This window comes from Mesocricetus auratus, unplaced genomic scaffold, assembly GCF_017639785.1.
Source record: "Mesocricetus auratus isolate SY011 unplaced genomic scaffold, BCM_Maur_2.0 Super-Scaffold_100046, whole genome shotgun sequence".
NCBI classification, from domain to species: domain Eukaryota; kingdom Metazoa; phylum Chordata; class Mammalia; order Rodentia; family Cricetidae; genus Mesocricetus; species Mesocricetus auratus.
In genome coordinates this window covers 415844-438554 of record NW_024429223.1, presented here as the reverse complement: position 1 = coordinate 438554, position 22711 = coordinate 415844, and the positions used below count along the sequence as shown (strand labels likewise).

General features: G+C 40.0%; 1 protein-coding gene across 1 annotated transcript in view; it reads right to left on the bottom strand.

The window, feature by feature from the left end:
- LOC101840685 (pregnancy-specific glycoprotein 22-like) overlaps positions 1-22711 on the bottom strand; it is a 128328-nt gene that overhangs the window by 13953 nt on the left and 91664 nt on the right. The window contains exon 6 of the mRNA XM_040735435.1: positions 822-1181. Within this exon, the coding sequence (XP_040591369.1) occupies positions 822-1181 (360 nt within the window). The remainder of the gene's footprint in view (positions 1-821; positions 1182-22711) is intronic.

Sequence of the window (22711 nt, the reverse complement as noted above, 5' to 3'; positions counted from 1 at the left end):
GCCTAGAAATCACATTGAGGACTGTCATAATTGTCAAACCTTCATCGAGTTACTGATGGAGGCAAATGCAGAGATCCACAACTAACCAATGGGTCAAGCTCCCAGAGTCTAATCAAAGAGAGGTAAGAATGATAATATGAGCAAAGGCACCAAGACCATAATGGGGAAACAAACAGAAACAGCTGGCCTGACCTAGTAAGACTTCAATGACCTGGAGTGGCAGCTGTGGGATCTTCATGGGACCAAAATCAATGTTCTGAATGCAGGTGACACTTGACAGTTAAGGCAGTTTACCAGGCCACTGGCAGTGGTTCAAGGATCAATCACTAGTCCATGAACTGAATTTTAGGGTGTCATTCCTATGGAGAGATACCTTGCTCAGTTTAGACACAATGGGGAGGGCCTTGGTCAGGAAATCAGAATCCAAATTTTGTAAAATGATTGAATCTCAGGGCTAGCAGGAGTTTATTCAGGAACAGAGATCTGAATCCAGGGCATCTTGGTTCTCACATCTTTGTGAGCATCCCAAATTTTGCTCCAGCAGGCCCAACATTAATTCCCTCTGAGTCTTTCTCAAGGACACATTCCTGGTAAGGACAGCAAGAGTCTAGACAGAAGCAGGTATACGAGGCTGAGTTACACACCATGTGTCCACCTGTGTCATTCTGATCTATTGCCATTATTCTACACTATGTGTATCCTGCACTGAATACTCAAGCCCCAAAATGGGGAGGCAGTGCACAGGGAAGAAGACAAAGGGCACTCTACGTGTGTCTAATGGAATGAACCCACGCCCCAGAACATCACAAAGAATCACTTACGGTACACATGAAGGTTCATGATTGTTGTTGATACAATCTTTAGCCTTCTATCTATGGTTCGTAGGGTGTAGATTCCTGAGTCCTGCTCAGTGACATGTTCCAGGAGCAGGGATCCGTTGCGATATATTGTCTCTCTTCCACTGTGTGCAAACCCTGTCACACTTAAATTCATGTGCAGTGCATACAGTGCAATTCCATGTTTCATTTTTGCCTTGCCTTTGTACCAGAGGAAGGCCAGAATATCCTGTGGCATATTGTGGACAAGGAAAAGGACGTTTTCTCCACTGGCCACTTGGGGTGGAACTGATCGAATGGTGATATGATCAGTGGTGGAGAGATGCCAGCAGGTTAAAAGGGAGGCTAGAATGGAACAGAAAAAGACATCAATGCTGAGAAGATGTGATCATCACTCAACTTAGATGTGGCAGTAGGCGTGTGTCTACCCTCCTTTGCAGACATGAGGAAAATGACTCAGAGTGTCTGAGTGTGTCATTAACTCTCTGAGAAAATCTCTGCTCCAGTGTCTCCCTGGTTCCCATTTCAGTGTCTCATGTCCATTCTCACAGAGCATTTCATGTAAGGATAAATGCCTCTCTGAACTCCTACTCTGTAAAGCCTCACTTTCTGTCTTGTTTCTCTGTCCCCTTTGTGATTCAAGTCAATCCTTGACTTCATCTTGCACATACAATGACATCAATTCCACAAGAGGCAGGCATTGTGAGGACAGGGATTATTCTGACATTTTTGGAAAGTTCAGTTTCTGCAAAAAATTAGACATAAGTAGATAAAGGAGAAAGACAAGTAGGAAGAAGGGAGGAATGGATGGAGGAAGTAAGAAGGTAGGGAGGAATGGAGAGAGCAAGATTAGGAAGGAAGGGAGGGAGGGAGGAAAGAAGGGAGAGATGGAGAGTGAGGAAGGAAGAAAAGAAAGATAGAAGTTCCTCATTAGGACTATATACATAGTTCCCAGATTTGGAGTTAATGACAATAATTGTATTATTTTAGATTTACTCCTGTACTGTAGTATGTATTTCTGGAGGTGAGTATCTCCATGTGTGCATGTGAAGGTTATGTCACAAAGCTGAGCGAAGAAAAGTGCCCCAGTGTGTGAAAGTGTGGTTGCATTCCACAACACCTTGGGAAAGTCAGAGATTAGCCTGCAAGGTCTAGTGCCTCCATCTAAACTGTGGGAGCACAGGATTAAGCTCAGATGGTCATGTCTCCACACACTGAGGTCCACCCTGTTTAATTTATATTAGGAAACTTACACTGTCATGGTTGGGGACATCACACTTCAGAACATTGCAGCCAATGGGACTGACTGTGAGTGTTTGAGACTTTTCTCTTTCTCACATCACCTCCTTTCCTCTGATAGCTTCAGACTGCTAAGCCTCTGTCCCTCACTGCACCTTCTTCTCCATAACTGCAAACAGTAAGCTCGAGTCTCATCTGGAGCTCCGATCCAGTTTAGGAGACCTCAACCTGCTTCTGTGTTCCCTACCCCACACAGTCAGAAAGTAGGTACACTTACTTGTGAGTAGGAGCCACTGCCAGGGTGTACATTCTTTGTAGAGAAGCACTGAAGACACCCCCATCTCTCTTTCTACTATGGAGTCCCCCTCTGAGGAGAAGAACTTCAGCTCTCGCAAGGTGCTCAGTCTCTGCTACCCGACTGCCCACTGAGCTGAGTGCCCTCCCAGGCAGGAGCACTTCTTAGGATCCAAAGAGCTGTGGGATATGCAGTCTGCATCCAATGCTGTGCTTTGTCCCTGCTGCTCTCAATGCTGTCCCTCTTCCCTCTCAACTTCCATTTATGTTTCTCCTCCAAGCAGCACATTGAGCAACAAGGCTGATAAGCATCCCAATGGCCTCAGAGAACAATGTCTCATCCCAGGGCTGACACCTGCTGTGTCTTGGAGTTGGGTCTGTCAGCAGCAGAGGAAACCTCCATCTTGCCTACGCGGCTTGGTGACAAGGGATCAGGCTGTGCTCCCAGTCTTCCTGGTGTTCAAAATGCTCTGGGAAGGTAAGACTTATTTCATCCTAGAAGGAAGGAACACATATGTTTCTGAAAGTTGGAAAGAGACCAGCATAATGATCAATAGGAATGAAGGCCAATCCTGTATCATTAATGTCACCAATCAACGTCCTGATCAATAAGAGAATCCCATAAGCAGTTGCGTGGGGAGTTGTATGTTTTTAGTGGTGGAGTTGAGGTGACATGTGTGTTCCTTGAAGGCACTGTAGACTCCATCATTCTTTGGAGTGTTTCAAGGTAACACTCCAGGATCATGTGTTGGTTGACCTGTGTGTTGGGTGAGCCCATGTGTTCTCTGATCTTCCAGGGTTAACTTTGTCCTTTGTCTAGCTGATCCCCATTTAATCCTGTCTTTCCCCATGAGAGATACCAGGAGAGAGTTGACTCTCTTGTTCCCCATGTAGAGAGGTGCTCTCAGACACAAGTAATAGAGCTAATGTCCTCTCTTCATTCAGAGAAAAAAATTATGATTGTTGAGTATGTGTCCTGATATTTCCCCTTGGGTATCAATGGGAGAACTGCAATCTCATGTCTTAGGCTACAGAAAACATGGTCAAGAAGTGTAATGTGAACATCCCTGGTGAGTTCAGCACAGGTGGGATGCAGAGCCTCTCAGCCTGACCACTGTGTCTTCAGGACTCCTAGTTCTCTCTGATGTATGATGGGCCTAGCGATGGTTCAAGATTTGTCCTGGGAAGCACTGGACTAAAGATGGAAGTAGAGTGAATTCAGAGGAAGAGTATTCTCAATCAGGAGGAGCCTTATGCTCAGGAAATTTAAGAGGAAATTCCTAGGATATTTTTCATTATACTCATAGGACAGAACACTAATGTAGAGTCTGCACCTACACTTGCTGCCCAATCTCTTGTGTCTAAGTCATTCATTTTCCTACCTATTGGGTGCTGAGGGGCTCTGATCTGGAGTACAGAGAACACTGAATCAAATAGAGGTGTCATCTGCTGTATCCTACATGATGTCCTAAATTTCTTACTCTAGCTGTGATCTAAAAAATAACTGAGAAAAAGCAGTTCAGGAGACCAAAGTTTGCATGTACCTTCAAAGTTTGTTTCACAGTGAAGAAATGAAGTCAAGGAAAGAATGTGCTGCTGGAAGTGTAACTCCCTGGCTCACTCTCTCACTCTCCGTCTTACTCTTAGATAACTTTCTTACACAAGCAAGAAACATCTGTCTAGGGATGCTGTTGCCCACAATATCCTGGACGCATCTGCATCAATTAAGACAATCTGTCACAGTTATAATCACAGCCTGAAATAAGAAAGTCAAGTTATTCAGTTGAGACTCTCTCCCACCAGATGACTTTGGACTGTGTCAAGGCAACATTATTGGTAACTAGGGCAATATTTCAAATTTTCTACCTCCTCCTCCTCCTCCAAGGGGAGATCTAAAAGGAAATTTGCCATTCCCCAAATGAGTGTCCCTCAGCATTTGCTTTGGTCCTACAAGTGCTGGGATCCACTGTGGTACAGGACACAGCTCAAGGATGTCTGCCTTGGGTTTCACTTTTCCCACTTGCCAGGCAATAAGCATGTTGACACTCTGATGCCCAATCCAGACACTGTGAAGTGTTAATGAAATAGCATTGTCAAATTATAAGTTTGTCATCTTGATTCGGTTCAGGCCTCCTGGGCATATTCCTCACCTAATCCTTCTGGAATCACAGCGGAAGCTAATAACCAGGTGAGACAACATAAAAACTAGAAGCATTTGGGGTAAAGGAACATGAGCATGGTTTAAAGCTCTAGGTGTTCTTTCTTGCTCATGGAGATCGTGAAAGCAAATGGAGTGGACAGGAATGCAGGAATTTGTGAAAGAAACATCTACTTCACCTAATGTACAACCCCTTCCCTTGGGAAGTTCCCTAACCTAGGAGAAAGCCCTGCTTACATTCTAAGACCCATGCAGGTCACCCAACAGAAATCAAAGATGCAAGGACAAGAGGAAGAGATGGAGCTGAAATCTCATGAGAGGATTGGGATTTCTTTGTCCCTATGGACACAGGCTTGGAACTAAACTCTATATCTATGTATAAAAGCAAGGATTAACCTCAGAGCTTGGTGTCAACATTTCAAAAATCAATGTCCCAAAACCTGTAACTTTAATCACTGTGATACTATCAAGGCCAATAGCAGAGATCTGAACATATGTGATATAAGATGCACTATTATTAGTTGTGATATTGGGGATGAAGAGCTTTGGGGAGGATGACTGTGGCTTCCCACTGATGAGCCAAGAGTACTGTCCAGGTGAGTGGGAGGATGCATGGAAGGAGAAGTAGAGGTTTGACCCTGAATGGTAATAACTGAGAAAGAGATGATGGGGAACATCGAGACCATCTGAGGCAAACAGAATAAAACCACATGTGATGTCAGCACAGAAAAGGGGGAATATTGATGAATAGAAAGCCATGGTATCGCTTTAGCTGTGCTATAACCTGAGATGAGAAGGTCCCAACATGATCTGGCCTGCAGATAAGTAGAAAAGTATTCATGCAGCATGCACAAGCTCTGATCCATCTTGAGCACAACACACAATCAGCCCCGCTGCACACTTATGAATGGACTAAGCCTAAGACTCATATGTACTCTGTCTCCATCATCCAGAGTCTCTCTAGGAAGCAGAAGTCCCTACAGCCCATTCTAGCTCAATGTTGGGCTGCATGTGCTTGGATTAGGACAGGATGCTCTGGCCAGCCTAGGTATCTGTGTGGTGGTCCTGTATCACCAATTCAAGTGTGATCAACTGTCCTGACTCTAGCCCTCTGTATTTAGGCAGCTGTGGCCATGATTAAACAGAAATACTCAAGTTGAATAGTTTACTTCAGATCACACTCATAGGGTCCTGTGTCACTTTTAACACTGAGTGTCCTGCTGCCCTGGGACATCTTCAGCCTGTGATCTTCTGAGAGGCTTTGTTGTTGCTTCATAGCTGCAATTTTGTTGCTGTTATGAATCATAATTTAAATATGTAGTATGCAGGAAGTCCCATATGCAATACCTGTGAAAGGATGATTTAAAGCCCCAATGGTGTCATAACCCTCAATTTGAGAAACAATTCTCTAGCATGATATGGATCATTGGAGAACCTTCATAATGACTAGGGAGCCCACTTAGCTGTTACCTAGATCCGTTTCCTGTGCACATCTCTACCCCACACTGCCCCTTCATTTGGTCACTTTGCTTGCCCTAATTCACCCTCACCTGTACAGTGAAAGACACAGCCAGTATAATACTTTGATGAGCTACATGGACCCAAGACTTCCTCAGAGGTACTGATGAAAGCACAAAGGAAACTTGGGTTATGAATCCTAGTCCAAGAGTGCACTTGTCAAGGCTGATCTGAGGCTAAAACTGATACCTCTTGGTAGTTTAAGCTACTCTTTCTGGGCACCCAACTCTTTCCTCTAGGCTGCAGTTTTTAGTACTAAGACAATACTGTGACTAAGGTTTCCCCTGTTCTCTTTACCAACATTACCTTGCTTAGTTCTCTGTTGACCTTAGCTTTGTTCTCCCTACAATTAGGATATGAGATGCCATACTTCTTAATAAACTTAATTAGTATAAGGCATCAGTTTATGCAAGACCACATGGTCCTAGTTATTTCCTGTTTTCCTGATTTCTCATTTTCTCTATTTCTCATCCCCAATCATCACACTGGATGTCTTGCCATTCAGAACCCTTATTCCTGTGGGTAGGTTCAGATCAAGTGGTGTCTAGACATGTGTTGCAGAATATTTGTATACACTGTGTGAAATGCATCACTGAGATGGGTTTAATAAAGAGCTGGTCAACAGCCAGGCAAGAGAGAATACCGATGATTTCAGGCGAGAGATAAAACTTTGGGAAGAAGAGAAGCTGATAGAACACAAAACTCTTGGATAAATCAGACATAGAGTAAGAGAAGAGGTAACCAAGACACTTGGCAGAGTGTAGAAAGACAGAGACAGGTTCAGTGATGTTATAAATCCTAGCCAGAAAAAGAAGTGTGAGCTAAGGCCAAGCTTTCATAACTAAATGAAGGCTCTGTGTCATTACTTGGGAGATGTCAATTCCACAAGACAAATTCAAACTACATTTGAGAAAGCTTGTTACATTTGGCACCCAATATGGGGCACAAATATCCAAATACAGGACCTGAAAAAGCTAAGAATATTTAGGAGCCAGATATGGCATCATAGCCACAAGTCTTTCTTTCAGGAATGTTCTTACTAATTAGAGAGGAATTACTCCTGAGCACCCACCAGCACCATCAGTCCACCATGGATGGGCAGACAGACTGGCATTTTATGACTTGGTTCATGGGGTCAGAGAATGCTGCAGACATGCCAAAAGCCACGGACAGGCACAAAAAGAAAACTCTGAAAAGGTACAGAACACTTAAAATGTACTTAGGTACTAAAGAAAGAAAAGAGAAATTATATAAATAATCATACAAAAACAAATGGTTTAAACATAATAAAGTAAAATATTACCTATGTAGTAAAGTAATAAAAAATAAACCACATAAGGATGGGAAATATTGACTGGATCTCTCAGGGAGGCAAGGATGCAGACCAAACCAACCAGCATCTGCTAATATTGTGGTATTGAATCCACACCCACAAGAAGAGGTGAGGCTCTGTAGGGCTGTAAGGAAAACTCCAACCTAAAGAAGTTAAATATAAACAGAAAAACATAGGCAATAGATAATCCCACTTTACCAAAAGTCAAAAGAATAAAAGGGTAGAAATCCACACATAATTCCAACAACAACAACTCCAAAACAAAAAGGATACAGCCAATCAATGGACGCTAATATCCCTCAACATTAATGGTCTTAACAAGCTCATATAAAAACACAGGTAAACAAATTGGATTTAAGGACAGAATCCATCCTTCTGCTGCATACAACAAACAAGCGTCAGCTTCAAACACAGACGTTACCTCAAATTTCATGGTTGAAAAGATTATTCAATCAAATGGACCCAAGAAACAAGCAGAGATAGCAATCCTAATATCTAACAATAAAGACTTTAAACTAAAATCAAACACAAGAGATGAGGGAGGTCATTTCATATTCATCATATAAAAAAATCCACCAAGATGATGTGTCAATTCTGAATATCTATGCCCCAAATACAACGGCATCCACGTTCAGAAAAGAAACATTACTAAAACTCAAGCCACACATAAAAACTCACACACTTATACCGCGGGACTCCAACACACTATTCACACCACTGGACTGCATTACAAGACAGAAACTTAACAAAGAGACAAAGTAACTAATACAACTTATGACCATATTGGGTTTAACAGATATCTACAGAACATTCCATCCAAACACAAAAGAATATACCTTATTCTAGGTGCCACATGGTAACTTCTCAAAAAATGAACACATACTTGGCAACAGAGCAAACATCAACCCGTATGAAAACATTGGTATATACTATCAAACAACCATGCTAGAATTTAACAACAACAAAATTTCAGAAATCCTACAAACTCTTGGAAATTGAATAATGCACAATTGCACCATTCCTGGGTCAAAAAGAAATACAAAAAGAAATTAAGACGTCATAAAATTAAATGAAAATGAAGACAGAACATACCCAAACTTATGGGACACTTGGAAAGCAGTACTAAGAGGAAAATTCATAGCACTAAGTGCCCACATGAAGAAACTGGAGAATAGTCACACTCGAGAATTAACAGCACAATTGAAAGCTCTAGAACAAAAAGAAGCAAACTCATCTGGAGAAGTAGATGCCAGGAAATAATAAAATTGAGGACTGAAATCAATAAAGTACAAACTAGGAAACCAATACAAATAATCAATATAATGAAGAGTTGGTTCTCCAAGAAAATCAACAACATGCACAAACCAAACTGCAGAGTGTGAAATGCAAATTAATAAAATCAGAAAGGAAAGGGGGGACATAACAACAGACATTAAGGAAATACAATCTTCAGGTTATATTTGAAAGGCTGTACTCCCCAAAATTTGACAATCTAAAAGAAATGGAAAATTTTTGGTATGGGTATATTTTACCAAAATTAAATCAAGAACAGACAAGCCATTTAAATAGGCCTATAACACTTGAGGAAATAAAAGAAGAAATCAAAAACTCCTAACCAAAAAATCCCAGCATCAGATGGTCTCAATGTGGATATCTACCAGAAATTCAGTGAACAGCTAATGCCAATTCTCTTCAAAGTAAGATTTCCAGAGATCTACAATGATAACACCAACTAGAAAACCAAGTAATAGCAGAGAGACTACATTAATAGCCCCTACGTGATGATAAGTTTGATGACTACCTTATATGACATCCTAGAACCTTCATCCAGTGACTGATGGAAGCAGAGACAGATACAGCTAAACACTGAACTTACCTACATATTACCCAGTGGCAGAAATGGAGGTGTGATTAGCAAAAGGTCAAGACCTTGCTGGTGAAACCCACAAGGACAGTTTACTGGACATGGGGGAGCTCTAGAACCCCAGACTGATGGCTAAGAGACCAACAGGGTACTGATCCAGACTCCATGAATGTAGTGTCGGTGAGAAGGCCTCAGAAATCTCTGGGAACATGGGCAGGAGATTAGTGTTCACCATGTCATACAAATGAACTTGGTGATACCATTCCACATGGAGGGATGCTCTTTCAGACACATGGGGGAAGGGCCTAGGTCCTGCCTTGGATGAAATTACAGACTCTGGAAATCCCCACAAGGAGGCCCTTACCCAACCTTGGGAATAATATGGGGATTGGGCTGGGGGTTGTGGGTAGAGGGTTGGGATCAGGCTGGTGGAAAAACTAGATGGGGATCTGGGATTGACGTTTGAAGCATACATGTTTCTAATTTAAATAAAAACTAGTTAAATAACATAAAATTGTGTTTTAACAAAGACAGAAACAAAGGAAAGCCAAGAAAAGCTATCAAAAGATGAAGGAATCAAATCAAAATGTTCAAGTCTTGAAAACTGACAAACAGACAATAAAGTAAACAAAAACTGAGGCAAGGCAAGAAACTCAAAACCTGGCTAAATGATCAGGAATTACAGAGGCAAACATAATCCACAGAATAAAGGAGATATCAAAGGGAATCTCCAGTGTTGAAGATACACTGAGAGGAAACATATTCTTAAGTCCAACAAATCCTTAACATAAATATCCAGGAAATATGGGATACCATAAAAATATGAAACCTAAGAATATTAACTATAGAAGTAGGTGAAGACCAGCTGAAATGTGCAGAAAACATATTCAATAAAATAATAGAAGAAAATAGTCCCAAACTAAAAAAGGGCATGTCTATGAAAGTACAAGTAGCTTACAGAACATCAAATACACTGGAAAAAAGAGTCCCCTTACCACTTAGTAATCAACACACAAAACAAACAGAAAAAAAGACAAAATATTAAGAGCAGTAAAGGAAAAAGACCATGTAACATATAAAGGCAGACTACCAAAATTATACCCGACTGCCCAATGGAAATGCAGAAAGCCAGAAGATTCAGGATAGATGCTCTACAAACATTAACAGACCATGGATTCCAGTGTAGACTATGATAGCCAGCAAAACTTTCAATCAATATAGATAGACAAAACAAGATAATCCATGACAAAACAGATTACAACAATACATATCAATTAATCCAACCTGACAAAAAGTACTGGAAGGGAAACTCCAACACAAACAAGTTAACTAAAATAAAAAAACATGGGAAATATTTAATCCCAAATTACCAAAAGCAAAAATAGGGAGGAACCCACACACAATACAATCACCAAAAACAAATGCAAAACAAAGAAGAATTAACATTCAATAGTCATTAGAAACCCTCAATATCAATGGTCTTAATTTTCCTATAAAAGGCACAAGCTAACAGCATGGATATGAAGAGAGAATCAATCCTTCTAGCGCATTCAAAAAACACACCTTAGCTACAAATACAGATGTTACTTCAGAGTAAAGGGTTGGGAAAACGTTTTCCAATCAAAGGGACCTAAGAAACAAGATGGTGCAACGATACTAATAATTAACAAACAGATGTCAAACTGAAATTAATCAAAAGAAATTAAGTGGGCCATTTCATATTCATCACAGGAAAAATCCATGAAGATGAAGTCTCAAACCAAACATCTATGCTCCACATAAATAGGCACATACATTCATAAAAGAAACATTACTGAAACTGAAATCTCACATAAAATGAACACATGTATACTGGGAGACTTCAACACCACACTATCAACACTGGACAGGACTACCAGACAGAAACGTAACAAAGAAACAAGGGAACTAACAGACCTTATGAAACAATCAGGATTAACAGACTTCTATAGAACATTCTGTCCAAACACAAAAGAATATACCTTCTTCACAGTGCCACATGGACTCATCTCTAAAATCAACAACATATTCAAAAACAAAGCAAACAGAAACAGAAACAGAAACAAAAACACAAATAACAGAAATACATGGAAATTGAACAATGCTCAATTGCATCTCTCCTGAGTCAACAAATAAAAGAAAGAAAGAAATGGAAGTCTTCCTAGAATTCAATGAAAATGAAGGCACAGCATACACAAACTTATGAGGAAATTTGTAAGCAATGTTAAGCAGAAAGTTGATAACAAAGAGTGTCCCATTAAGAAACTTGCGAAAAATAAGACCAGAAGATTAACAGCACACATGACAGTGCTAGGATAAAAACAAGCTAACTCACCCCGTAGGTGTACATGCCAGAAAATAATCAAATTGAGGGCTGAAAACAATAAAGTAAACAAAAAGAAAACAATACAAAGAATCAATGAATCAAAGAGTTGGTTCTTTGAAAAAAATCAAGAATATAGTCTAACCTTTATCCTAACTAACCAAAAGACAGAGAGAGAGAGAGCATGATAATTATCAACATCAGGAATGAGTAAATTCAGAGAATCATCAAGTCATATTTTGAAAACTGTACTCCACAAAATTCAGAAATCTAAGGAAAGTGGACCAATTTCCAGATAGATATCACTTACCATAATTAAATCAAGAACATATAAGAAATAGAAGCAGTCATCAAAAGTGTCCTAACCAAAAAACACCAAGGGCCAGATGGTTTCGACACAAAATTCTCCCAGAAATTCAAAGAAGAGCTAATAGCAGTACTACTCAAATTGCTCCACACAATAGAAGCCAAAGAGACATTGCCAAACTCTTTTAATGAGGCTACAATTACATTGGTACACAAGCCCCACAAAGACACAACTAAGAAACAGAACTACAGACAAATATGCTTCATGAACATTGATGCAAAACTACTGAGCAAAATATTGGCAAATTGAATCCAGGAACACATCAGAAAAATCATCCCCGTGATCAAGTAGGCTTCATTACAGGGTTGCAGGGATGGTTCAACATACAAAATTCCATCAATGGAATTCATCATATAAAAAAACTGAAAAACAGAAACCATATGATGATCTCACTAGCTGTTGAAAAAACGTTTGATAAAATCCAACACAGTTCATGATCAAAGTGTTGGAGAGATCTGGAATAATAGGAACATATTGAAACATCATAAAAGCAATATACAGCAAAAACAGTGAATGTCAAACTAAATAGAGAGAAAATCAACATGATTCCTCTACACTCAGGAAAAAGAAAGGATTTGCACTCTCTCCATATCTCTTTAGTATTGTACTTGAACTTCTAGCTAGAGTAATAAGACAACAAATGGAGATCAAGGGGATACAAATTTGAAAGGAAGAAGTCAAATTTTCACTATTTGCAGATGATACGATAGTTCATATAAATGACCCGAAAAACTCTACCAGAGAACTCCTACAGCTGATAAACACCTTCAGCAAAGTGGCAGGATTAACTCAAAAAATCAGTAGCCATAGTATATGCAGATGAAAAATGGGCTAAGAAGGAAATTAAAGGAATATCACCCTTTACAAGAGGGACAAAGTACATAATCTATCTTGGGGTAAGACTATCCAAACAAGTAAAAGACCTGTAGAGTATGAATTTTGAATATTTAAAGAAAGAAATTGCCCCACAGACATTGAAAGAAAATACTCAACTTTCTATGGAAAAACAAAAAACGTAGGATAGACAAAAACACCCTGTACAATAAGGGAACTTCTGGATGCATCACAATCTCTGACTTCAAGCTATGCTATATTGCTATAGTGATGAAAACAGCTTGGTATTGGAACAAAACAGACAGGTAGACAAAAGAAATTGAATTGAAAATCTTGATACTAATCCACACACCAACCATCAACTGATTTTTGACAAAGAAGCTAAAATTACACAATGGAAAAAAAGCATCTGCCACTATTGGTGTTGGCATAACTGGATGTGGACATGTAGATGTTTGCTGATAGATCCATATCTATCTCCATGCACAAAACATAAGTCCAAATGGATCAAAAACATAAACTTGAATCCAGCCAAACAGACCCTCATAAAAGAGAAAGTGGGAAGTTCCCTTGAAGGACTTGGTACATGAGATCACTTCCTTAGCATAACTCCCACATCACAGACACTGAGATAGGCAATTAATAAATGGGACCTCCTAAAACTGACAAGCTTCTATAAGGCAAAGGACACAGTCAATAAGACAAAACAAGCCAGGCATTGGTGGTGCACACCTTTAATCCCAGCACTCAGGAGGCAGAGGTAGGTGGATCTCTGTGAGTTCCAAGCCAGTCTGATCTATAGAAGGAGTTCCAGGACAGGCTCCAAAGCAGTACAGAGAAACCATGTCTCAAAAAAGAAAAAAAAAACAGATAAGGCAGCCCACAGAATGGAAAAAGATCTTCAACAATCCCAAAACTGACAGAGGGCTGATTCCCAAAATAAAAAGAACTCAAGGATCTAGTCACCAAATAATACAATTTAAAAGTGGGACACATTCAGTGTCCATTGGACCATTCCCTGTACCTGACATACATGGGAGCTTGTCTCTGGGCCCCAATTACTGACATCCTCCTGCTTCTGTCTTAATTGGCATGCTCTGAGCCTAGAATGGACTGACCCCACCAGAAAGGACCACCCTAAGACTGGCCACACCTAAGTGTGCAATCCCCTGCTGTGTGCTTGAGGTAAATGGCATTTGGGGACCCCAACCCCTGACATCCCTCTGCTTCCATGGACCTGGGCCTTCTCCAAACCCAGAGTGGATTTGTCCTGCCAGTATTGGACCTACTTGAATACACTGTAAGAGACCCTCTGACCCAAACCCACCAGGAGAAGAAGAGACACCACGAGCCCCAACTGAAAGAAGGGATGGCAAGATGGCAATATAAAAACACAGCCAACAACAGAAAAACCAGAATGACACCACCAGAGTCTGGAGACTCTACACCAGCAAGACCTGAATATCCCAATACAAATGAAACGGGAAAGAATGACCTTCAAAACAACCTCATTTAAATGATGAAAGACCTCAAAGAGGATATGAGAAAATCCCTTTAATAATGGAAGAAGTGCGATCCCAGCTTCAGGTGAGCTTGGGCCTACGGGAGGGACACTCCCCATCCCCTAAATCTTACTGGGGCCCTGCTCCTGGTATCCAGAAGTCCTGTCCACACAGGAAAGATTCCAGCCCTTCCAGGTCCTATCCTCCAGCGATCCCAGCTTCAGGAAAGGCATCATCCCTTCCAGGCCCCAATCTCCGGCGACCCCAGCTTCAGCTTCAGCTTCAGTGCCAGTGTTCCCAGCTTTAGCTTCAGGAAGGAAGGAGACCAGTGGAGACGTAAAGACCCCACCTGCACCCACTGGAAGAAGAGATGGGAAGAAGACAGAATAAGAGCACACTCGGCATTAGAAAGACCAACATGACTCCACCAGAATCTAGAGATCCAACGCCAGCAAGACCTGAAAAGCACTACATAGACGAAGCAGAGGAGATAGAACTTAAAAATTATTTTATGATGATGATAGAGACCCTCAAAGTGGAAATGAGCAAATACCTTAAAGAAATATAAGAAATATAAATAAAAAATCCATGAAATGGGGGAAAATTAAAGAAATAAACAAATCTCTCAAAGAATTTAAAGAATACCAAGAAAAAACAAACAAATAAAAGAAGAAAACAACTCAAACTCTTGAAGGATTGAAAGATGAAATAGAAACACTAAAGAAAACACAGAACAACAGGATGCTGGAAATAGAAAAGCTGGGTAAACAATCAGGAAATACAGATGCAAGTATCACAAATAGAACACAAGAGATAGAAGAGAGAATCACAGGTGTTGAAGACTCATTAGAATATATACAGTCATCAACCAAAGAAAATCTCAAAACCAACAAATCTCTAACAGAAAATATCCAGGAAATATGGGACACCGTGAAGAAGCCAAACCTGAGAATAATAGGTATAGAAGAAGGCAAAGAAATACAGCTCACCAGCCTACAATCCCATGGCCAGAGGGACTGGGAAACAGAACCTTCATTAAGTGGCTAATGGAAGCAGAGGTAGACTCCCACGGCTAAGCACTGAGCTGAACTCAAGAAATCCAGTGACAGAGAGGGAGGACTGATGGCCAAAGGCATTAAGACTGGGCTGGTTTAGGACCCAGAAACAGCTGACCTGACAAGGGTTAGCTCTTGAATCCCAGGCTGATGCCTGGGAATCCAACATGGGACTGATCAAGACCCCCTGAATGTGGGTGTCAGTGAGGAGGCCTAGATAATCTATTGAGCCTTGGGTAGCAGATTAGTATTTATCCCGGATATACAAATTGACTTTGGACTCCGATCTAACAACAAGAGATGCACTCTCACCCGGAACTCTTGGGAGATGGTCTACACCCTGCCCTGGATGAAATGACAGACTATGGACACCGCCAATGTGGGCCTCACCCTCCCTGGGGAAATGAGTGGATATTGGAGTGTCAGTGTGAGGGCACGTGAGGAGGGGAGGGAAAAAGAGAGGGTCCTGGAATTGACATGTGAAGCAACCTTGTTTCTAATTTAATTTTAAATTAAAAAAGAAATACAGCTCAAAGGTACAGAAAACAAATTCAACATAATCATAGAAGAAAACTTCTAACCTAAAGAAGGATATGCCTATGAAAATACAAGAATATTACAGAACACCAAATAGGCTGGACCAGAAAAAGAAGTCACCTCTCCATATAATAATCAAACCTTTGAAACTACAGAATAAAGAGAAAATATTAAGAGCAGCTAAAGAAAAAGACCAAGTAACATATAAAGGCAGACCTACTTTAATTACACCTGACTTCTCAATGGAAACTATGAAAGCCAGAAGATCCTGAACAGATGTCCTACAAATGCTGAGGGAACAAATGCTACTATATCCAGCAAAACTTTCGATTACCATAGATGGAGAAAACAAAATATCCCACAACAAATACAGATTAAAAGAATAACTATCCATGAATCCAGCTCTACAGAAAGTGCTAGAAGGAAAACCTAGACCCAACGAAGACAACTACAATCACAAAGACACAGGCAATAGATAATCCCACTTTAACAAACACCAAAAGAAAAAGGGAGGAGAACCTACACAAAATAACTTCACTACCACTAAATCATGCACAAACAAGAATCATCAATCAATGGCAATTAATATCCCTCAATGTTAGTGGTCTCAACCTGCCTATAAAAAGACACAGACTAGCAGAATGGATATGACAACAGAACCCATCCTTCTACTGCATACAAGAAACACATCTCAATGTCAAAGGCAGACATTACATCAGAGTAAAGGGTTGGGAAAAGATTTTCCAATCAAACGGACACAAGAAATCAGCGGGTGTAGCAATCTTAATATCTAACAAACTAGACTTCAAATTAAAATCAATCGAAAGAGATGATGAAGGACATTTCATATTCATCAAAGGAAAAGTCCAACAAGATGAAGTCGCAATTTTGAAAATCTATGCCCCAAATACAGAGGCACCTACTTTCGTGAAAGAAATATTACTAAAGCTCAAATCGCATATAAAATCTCACACACTTATAGTAGGAGACTTCAACACTCAGCTGTCACCGCTAGACAGGGCCTCCAGACAGAAACTTAAACAAGAACCAAAAGAACTAATAGAAGTTATGATCCAACTGGATTTAACAGACATTTATAGAACATTCCACCCAAACACAAAGGGATATACCTTCACCTAGGCCCCACATGGAACTTTCTCTAAAATTGAACACTTAATAGGAAAAATAGCAAATCTCCACAGATACAAAAAATTTGAATAACCCCCTATATCTTATCAGACCACCATGCATTAAAATTAGAATTCAACAATAATGAAAATCTCAGAAACCCTACAAACTCATGGAAACTGAACAATGCACATTTGCACCATCCCTGGGTAAAGAAAGAAATAAAAAATAAATTAAAAATTTCCTGGAATTCAATGAGAACGAACACACAGCATACCAGAACTTATGGGAAACTCTGAAAGCAGTGCTGAGAGGAAATTTCATAGCACTAAGTCCCCACATGAAGAAACTGGAGAACAGTCACACTAGAGAATTAATAGCACATGTGAATGTTCTAGAAAAATAAGAAGTAAACTCACCCAGGAGGAGCAGACGTCAGGAAATAATCAAATTGAGGGCTGAAATCAATCAAGTAGAAACCAGGAAACATTGAGAAGAATCAATGAAAAAAAGAGTTGGTACTTTGAGAAAATCAGCAAAATAGACAAACCTCTGTCCAAACTAACCAAAAGACTAACCAATGTTAATTAACAAAATCAGAAATTAAAAGGGGAACATAACAACGGACATGGAGGAAATCCAGAGAATCATCAGGTCATACTTTCAAAACCTGTACTCCACAAAATTTGAAAACGTCAAGGAAATGGACAATTTCCTGGATACATATCATTTGCCAAAATGAAATGAAGAACACATAAACAATCTAAACAGACCTATAACCATTAATGAAATAGAAGCAGCCATCAAAAATTTTCAACGAAAAAAATCCCAGGCCCAGATGGCTTCAGTGCAGAATTCTACCAGAAATTCAAAGAAGAGCTAATTCCATTACTCCTCAAAACTCTTTTTATTAGGCTACAATTACCTTGATACCCAACCGACACAAAGACAAAACTAAGAAAGAGAATTATAGACCAATTTCCTTCATGAACATCGATACAAAAATACTCAATAAAATACTAGCAAACCGGATTCAAGAACACATCAGAAATATCATCCACCATGATAAAGTAGGCTTCATCTCAGGAATGCAGGCATGGTTCAACATTAGAAAATATATCAATATAATCCACCATATAAAAAAGTGCAAAAGAAAAAAAACATGATCATCTCATTAGATGCTGAAAACTCCTTTGACAAAATCCAGGACCCCTTCATGATAAAGGTCCTAGAGAGATCAAGGATAACAGGAACATACCTGAACATAATAAAAGCAATATACAGTAAACCAACAGGTAACATCAAACTAAATGTAGAGAAACTCAATGCAGTCCCTCTAAAATCAGAAACAAGACAAAGCTGTCCACTCTCTCCATAACTCTTCAATATTGTACTTGAGTTCTAACTACAACAGTAAGACAACAAAAGGAGGTCAAGAGGATACAGATAGGAAAAGAAGAAGTCAAGCTTTTATTATTTGCAGATGATATGATAGTTTACATAACTGAACCGAAAAACTATGCAAGGGAACTCCTAGAGATGATAAATACCTTCAGCAAAGTGGCAGGATACAAGGTTAACTCAAAAACATCAGCGGCCCTATTATATACAGATGAGGAATTGGCTGAGAAAGAAATCAGAGAAACATCACCCTTTACAATAGCCATGAACAGCATCAAATATTTGGAGATAATGTTAACCAAGGAAGTGAAAGACCTTTATATCAAGAACTTTGAGTTTTTAAAGAAAGAAATCAAAGAGGATACCAGAAAATCGAAAGATCTCCCATGCTCTTCGACTGGTAGGATCAACATAATAATAATGGAAATCTTGCCAAAAGCAGTCTACAGATTCAATGCAATCCCTGTCAAAATTCAGGCAAAATTCTTCACAGGCCTTGAAAGAACAATAATCAACTTTATATGGAAAAATAAAAAGCCTAGGATAGCCAAAACAACCCTATACAATAAAGGAACTTCAAGAGGTATCACCGTACCTGACTGCAAGCTCTATTATAGAGATATAGTCCTGAAAACAGCTTGGTATTGGCACAAAAATAGACAGGTAGACCAATGGAAATGAATTGAAAACCCTGATTTTAAACCACACACCTATGCACACTTCATTTTTGACAAAGAATCTAAAACTATACAATAGAAAAAAGAAAGCATCTTCAACAAATGGTGCTGGCATAACTGGGTATTGGTATGCAGAAGACTGCAGATAGATCCATGTATATCGCCTTGTACAAAACTTATGTCCAAAAGGATCAAAGATCTAAACATAAATCCAACCACATTGAAACTATGAGAAGAGAAATTGGGAGGTACTTTTTAATGAGTAGGTACAGGAGACCACTTCCTAAACATAACACCAGTGGCACAGACACTGAGATCAACAACTAACAAATGAGAACTCCTGAAACTAAAAAGATTCTGTAAGGAAAAGGATACAAACAACAAGACAAAAAGGCAGTCCACAGAATGGGAAAAGATATTCACTAACCCCACATCTCACAGAGGGCTGATCTCCAAATTGTACAAAGAACTCAAGAAGCAAGTCTCCAAAACACCGAAGGTTCCAATTAAAAGGTGGGGTACAGAACTAAATACAGAATTCTCAGTAGAGGAGGCTAAAATGGCCAAGAGACACTGAAGAAAGTGCTCAACATCCTTAGCCATCAGGGAAATGCAAATCAAAACAACTTTGAGATACCATATTACTCCTGTCAGAATGGTTAAAATCAAAATCACTGAAGTCAATTGACAATGGAGAGGATATGGAGAAAGGGGACACTCCTCCACGGTTGGTGGGAGTGCCAACTTCTACAGCCACTTTGGAAATCAGTATAGAGATTGTTCAGGAAAATGGGAATCAATCTACCACAAGACCCAGCAATTCCACTCTTAGGCATATATCCAAAAGAGGTAAATTCATACAACAAGGCCATCTGCTCCACTATGTTCATAGCAGCATTATTTGTAATATCCAGAACCTGGAAGCAACCTAGATGCATCTCAACTACAGAGTGGATTAGAAAATGTGGTACATTTACACAATGGAGTATTACACAGCAGAAAAAAACAATGGGATCTTGAAATTCACAGGTGAATGGATGGCACTAGAAGAAACCATCCAGAGTGAGGTAACCCAGTCACAAATAGACAAACATCGTTTTTACGCACTCATATATGGATTTTAGACATGGATCAGGACAGTCCCAGTCTGTACTTCCACTGACAGAGAATCTGGGGAAAGGAAATAACCTAAGAGATAATGATAGTATCCCATATAGAGGAATGAGACAAGATCTTCTGAACAGATGGGAACACAGCGAGGAGTGGGGGGAATGGTATCTGGGAAGAAGAGAGGGGGAGAATAGGAGGAGGGAATATGTCATGGTAGAACAGGAAGGTTGAGTGGGGGGGGTAGAATAGGGGCATGGGGGAATCATAGGTTAGAAGACAGATCAGGCAACAGTGTGACCTCTAGTGATCTAAAGGTATGACAACAACTGGCAAGCTAAACAATAGTGGAGAGACCACCTTGAAAGCCCATTCCAGGTAATCAATTTGATGTCCATAACCATCCTGGTGCCTTCATCCAGTGACTGATGGAAGCAGAGGCAAACACACACATATAATAAACACTGAACTGAACCCATGGAACCCAGTGACAGAGAGACAGGAGCGATGAGCAAATTGGCAAAAAATGGGTGGCAAAACCAGAGAAGACAGCTGATCTGAACAAGGGAGAGCTCTTGGACCCCAGACCAACAGCTGGGACTGATCCAGACCCCCTGAATGTGAGAGTCAGTGAGGAGCCCTGAACAACCTATGGGGTCCTGGACAGTATATCAGTGTTTATCCCTGGCATACAAACAGACTTCATGAGTCCATAACACAAAAAGGGATGCTCTCTCAGCCTGGACTCTTAGGGGAGTTCCTGGACCCTGACATGAGTGAAATGATAGACTCTAGATATACCCTATGTGGAAGGAAATGGCGATAGAGTGCAAGACTAGGTTATGGTGGGGATGCAGGAGGAGGGGGGGGGGAGAGGGAACTGGTATTGGTGTATGAAACAAGCTTTTTAAAATTAAAATAATAAAAAATAAAAAGCAAAAAAATTGAAGAAAACGCAAACCAAAAAATACAAGAAATCAACAAATCTCTTAAGGAAAGCCAAGAAAATCAATCAAACAGATGAAGGAAATAATTCATACAGTTCAAGCTCTGAAAATTGAAATGGAGGCAATAAAAAACACAAACTTAGGCAATGCTGGAAATACAAAAGAAGAATAAACAATCAGGTACTGGAAATGCAAACATAACAAACAGAATACAAGAGATGGAAGAGAAAATTTCAGGTACTGAAGACAACCTGGAAGAAAAAGATTCATCAGCAAAAGAAAGTCTTAAATCCAACAATTTCTTAACAGAAAATATGCAGGAAATATTGGACACCATGAAAAGACAAAATCTAAGAATAATAGCTGTAGAAAAATGTGAAGCCCATTTCAACTAGTCAAAAGAGTTGAAGGAGGTAATCTCATATTCATCACAGGAAAAGTCAATCTGGATGAAGTCTCAACTCTGAACATTTATGCCCCAAATACAAAGGCACACACATTCATAAAAGAAAATTTACTAAAAGACAAATCACACATTAAACCCCACACAGTTTTAGTGGGAGTACTCAACACCCAACTCTCACCACTGGAAAGACCCACTAGACAGAAACTTAAGAAAAAGCAATGCAACTAACAGAAGTTATGAGCCAGTCGGGTTTAACAGATATCTATAGAACATTCCATCCAAACAGAAAAGAATAAACCTTCTTCTTGGCACCAGATGGAACCATCTCTAAAATTGAACTAATACTTGGCAATAAAACAAACCTCAACAGACACAAAAATGGGAATAACCCTGTGTGTCTTTTCAGAAAACCATGGCTTAAAATTAGAATTCAACATCAACAAAAATTGCAGACACCCCATAAACTCTGGAAATTGATCAATGCTCAATTGCATAACCCCTGCATAAAGTAAGAAATAAAGAAATAAATCAGAGAGCACCCACCCACACACGAAAGGCATCAGCCCTTCCAGGCAGCTTGTGAGTCAACAACAGCCTGTGAGGCAGATGCACACTCTGTGTTTTCTGTGTCTCGTTTCAAGTGATAATACATATTGTTAAAGAATGTTGCCATGGTGATAAAGCTGCCTCAATTATAAACACAGCCCTGACACTGGGACAGGACAGCTGAGCAGATCAGCACCATCTGTTGCTACTTGCCTATAGGAGAAAATTTACTAGATTTAATCACTGAGGACATGGAGTCATCCGGAAGCCCTCTGATCTCTGTCTTTCTCCAGCACTCCCTGACTTTCTTGTAAAGTCTCATAAGCCCATCAGCAAAATGGGCTAGAAGCCTGGGCACAGGAGCAGGTGGATTATCCATGCTGAGGCTCAGAAGAAGATACCCAGTTGACTAGTGGATGCTTAGAGATTATGTAGATTCCCCTGAAGTGGAAGTTAAGTAACGTGAAGCTTCTTCACAAAGGTGCTAGGAACTGAACTCTGGTCCACTGGAAGAGCAGCATGTGCTATTAAACACTGGGCTATCTCTCCAGCCTTCCTTTCTCATTCTCTTCCTTTTTCCCTTTGTGGTTGCAGTCACCCCCTTAATTCACCTTCTAGATG